General features: G+C 38.1%; 1 protein-coding gene across 1 annotated transcript in view; it reads right to left on the reverse strand.

The window, feature by feature from the left end:
* Positions 1–2,562: 2,562 nt before the first annotated feature.
* LOC140920402 (uncharacterized) overlaps positions 2,563–3,336 on the reverse strand; it is a 2,595-nt gene continuing 1,821 nt past the window's right edge. The window contains exons 4-5 of the mRNA XM_073368675.1: positions 2,651–3,321; positions 2,563–2,568 (exon numbers count right to left, since the gene is read on the reverse strand). Of these exons, the coding sequence (XP_073224776.1) occupies positions 2,563–2,568; positions 2,651–3,321 (677 nt within the window). The remainder of the gene's footprint in view (positions 2,569–2,650; positions 3,322–3,336) is intronic.

A 3,336-nucleotide genomic window follows, 5' to 3' on the forward strand; every position in this document is an offset into this window, starting at 1 on the left:
AATTGGGATAAAAAAAAATAGAATTTTCTATCCAGTAAATAGAACCAGCATGCAGCTAAAACATTTCTTAACAATCTAATTGAAAGAAATTTCAACAAAAACTTCTCAAAACTAACATGCATGCACAAATCTTTGGAGAAATTTCTTAAATGAAGAATGATAGAAACTCACAGTTTGTGACAAGGAAGAAGATGATGTTCTGATTAACTTGGTTGCTGAGCTCCCCTTTCGCTTGAATTGTCACCTTGACCCAAGTTCTTCAATTTTGGGTTATTCGCTGTTGAAGCTCATTATTTACAAATTGAGACATGCAAAGTTTAAAAATGGGTTTGAAGACCTTTATAAGCTTTTGGGTTTACTGATTTGAAAAAAAAAACAGAAAGGAAAAGGGAGGTTGAAGATTTGGGAGGATAAGGGAGGTGTTCACCGTAACACAGTAACAAGAGAAGGAAGAATGAACGGAAGAAAATGGAAGAGTAATAAAAAAACCATACTTAAAATGTAGAGAGGAAATTATGCCATTGCCCTTCATTTGTCCAAATATTACAATAATGCCTTTTTTTTTTATTTTTAAACAATTAAACTAATTATTTTATTTTTAAAAATTAACAATTTTAAACATTAACTTCTATACTTAACAAATCAAAAATAGATAGGTTGTTACATCCTCCACCACTTAAAAAAAAAATTTTGCCCTCAAAATTTAGAGGATTACCTATTGAAAGAGGTAAGCATACTCCTTTTGCATGTCTGCCTCTATTTCCCATGTTGCTTCTTCTACAGAAGATCCTTCCCAAACAACCTTCACTAGTGGAATTTCTTTGTTTCTCAATGCTTTTACACTTCTATCTATAATTTGTACTGGCATTGGGTCATAAGTAAGGTTTGACTTGAGTTGAACAGACTCATGACTCAAAATTTGGTGAGGATTAGGAATGTATTTCTTTAACTGGGAAACGTGAAAAACATTGTGTAGATTGGATAGTTTGGGTGGCAAGGATATTCTGTATGCAGAGGAACCAATCCTCTGCAATATTTGAAAGGGTCCAACAAAACGAGGGTTTAGCTTCTTGACCTTTAGCACTCTTCCAATGCCAATGGTGGGGGTAACTCTAAAAAAAACATGATCTCCTTCCTCAAACTCTAAAGGTCTTCTCCTGATATCAGCATAGCTCTTTTGCCTGCTTTGGGCTATCTTTAATTTATCCTTAATTACCTTAATCTTTTCAGTGGTTTCTTGGATAACTTCAGGACCTAAGATCCCCTTGTCCCCTACTTCTGACCAACATAGCGGTGTCCTACATTTTCTTCCATACAAAGCCTCATAAGGTGCCATGCCAATGCTGGCATGGTAACTGTTGTTGTAGGAAAACTCTACCAGAGGCAAATGTGTATCCCAGTTTCCTCCTTCCTCTAAAACGCAAGCTCTCAGCATATCCTCTAGAGTCTGAATGGTTCTTTCGGTTTGACCATCAGTCTGGGGATGGTAGGAAGTACTAAGGTGTAGTCTAGTTCCTAGAGACTTTTGAAATGCCTTCCAAAACATGGAGGTAAACTTAGGGTCCCTATCTGATATGATACTAAAAGGCACCCCATGCAACCTCACTATTTCCTTAATGAATAACTTGGCTAGTTTGAGGGTGTTGTAGTTTGACTTTACTAGTAAGAAATGGGTTGACTTAGTTAATATGTCCACAATCACCCAAATGGAATCATACCCAGTGTGGGTATGTGGCAAACCTACAACAAAATCCATGGAAATTGAGTCCCATTTCCACTCAGGTATTTCCAGAGGCTGTAGCAATCCTACTGGTCTTTGATGTTCTATTTTCACCTTTTTGCAAGTTAGGCAATGACCCACAAAAGTAGCCACATCAACCTTCATACCTGGCCACCAATAATTTTTCTTAAGGTCTTGGTACATCTTGGTAGATCCAGGATGGATAGTTAGGTTACTTTTGTGAGCTTCCTCTAGTATCAGTCTCTTTAGTTCTGAATCCTTAGGTACCCAAATTCTGCCCTGAAATAGGATTGTTCCATCTCGTGCCCTAGTAAATCTTTCTTTGTCCTTTCTAAGTTGCAACTCTTCATCCATCCCTTGAGATTGCCTAATCTGGTCTCTAAGGCTACTGGTTATCTATAGTTTATTTAAAAGAATTCCCCCTTGAAGGATTGTCACATTTAGGTTCAAGTCTCTAAGGTTTTCTAGCAGTGCAAGTTCTTTTATCATGAGATGAGACATATGTAGGGATTTCCTGCTCAATGCATCAGCCACTACATTGGCCTTGCCTGGGTGGTATTTCAGTTCAAATTCATAATCTTTCAAAAATTCCACCCACCTTCTTTGCCTCATGTTAAGTTCCCTCTGGTCGAATAGATACCTTAGGCTCTTGTGATCGCTGAAAACAACAAATTGTGCTCCATACAGATGATGTCTCCAGATTCTCAAGGCAAACACTATGGCAGCCAATTCAAGGTCATGAATGGGATAGTTTCCCTCATGAGGCTTTAGTTGTCTTGAAGCATAAGCCACTACTTGGTTGTTTTGCATCAATACACAACCTAAACCTTTCAGGGATGCATCACAATACACTTCAAATCTTAAGGTTGGATCTGGTATGGCCAGTACAGGGGCAGTGGTTAACTTGACCTTAAGAGTCTGAAAACTCTTTTCACATTTTTGATCCCATACAAAGGGTTGGTCCTTCCTAGTCAGTCTGGTCAAAGGCAGGGCGATTTGGGAGAATTTGCTAATGAATCTCCTATAATCCCCCGCCAGTCCTAAGAAACTCCTAACCTCTGTCACATTCCTAGGATGTTCCCATTTCAGCACTGCCTCTACTTTGGAGGGATCCACTGCCACTCCTTTCTCATTGATCACATGGCCTAGAAATTTTACTTCTGACATCCAAAACTCACATTTGCTTGGTTTAGCATAAAGTTTTCTATCCCTAAGTACTTGCAACACTATTTGAAGATGACTTGCATGTTCTTCTGGAGTCTTAGAGTATATTAGTATGTCATCTATAAATACTATCACAAACTTATCTAAGTATGGCCTAAAAATTCTATTCATGTAGTCCATGAACACAGCTGGAGCATTCGTTACACCAAAAGGCATAACCAAAAATTCATAGTGCCCATACCTAGTTCTAAAAGCTGTTTTTGGTACATCATCTGATTTTATTCTGATTTGGTGGTACCCTGACCTCAAGTCAATTTTGGAGAACACAACAGCTCCCCCTAATTGGTCTAAAAGGTCATCAATTCTGGGCAGAGGGTATTTATTCTTGATGGTCACTTTATTCAATTTTCTATAATCTATGCATAACCTCA

Source organism: Cicer arietinum, chromosome 5 (assembly GCF_000331145.2).
Source record: "Cicer arietinum cultivar CDC Frontier isolate Library 1 chromosome 5, Cicar.CDCFrontier_v2.0, whole genome shotgun sequence".
NCBI classification, from domain to species: domain Eukaryota; kingdom Viridiplantae; phylum Streptophyta; class Magnoliopsida; order Fabales; family Fabaceae; genus Cicer; species Cicer arietinum.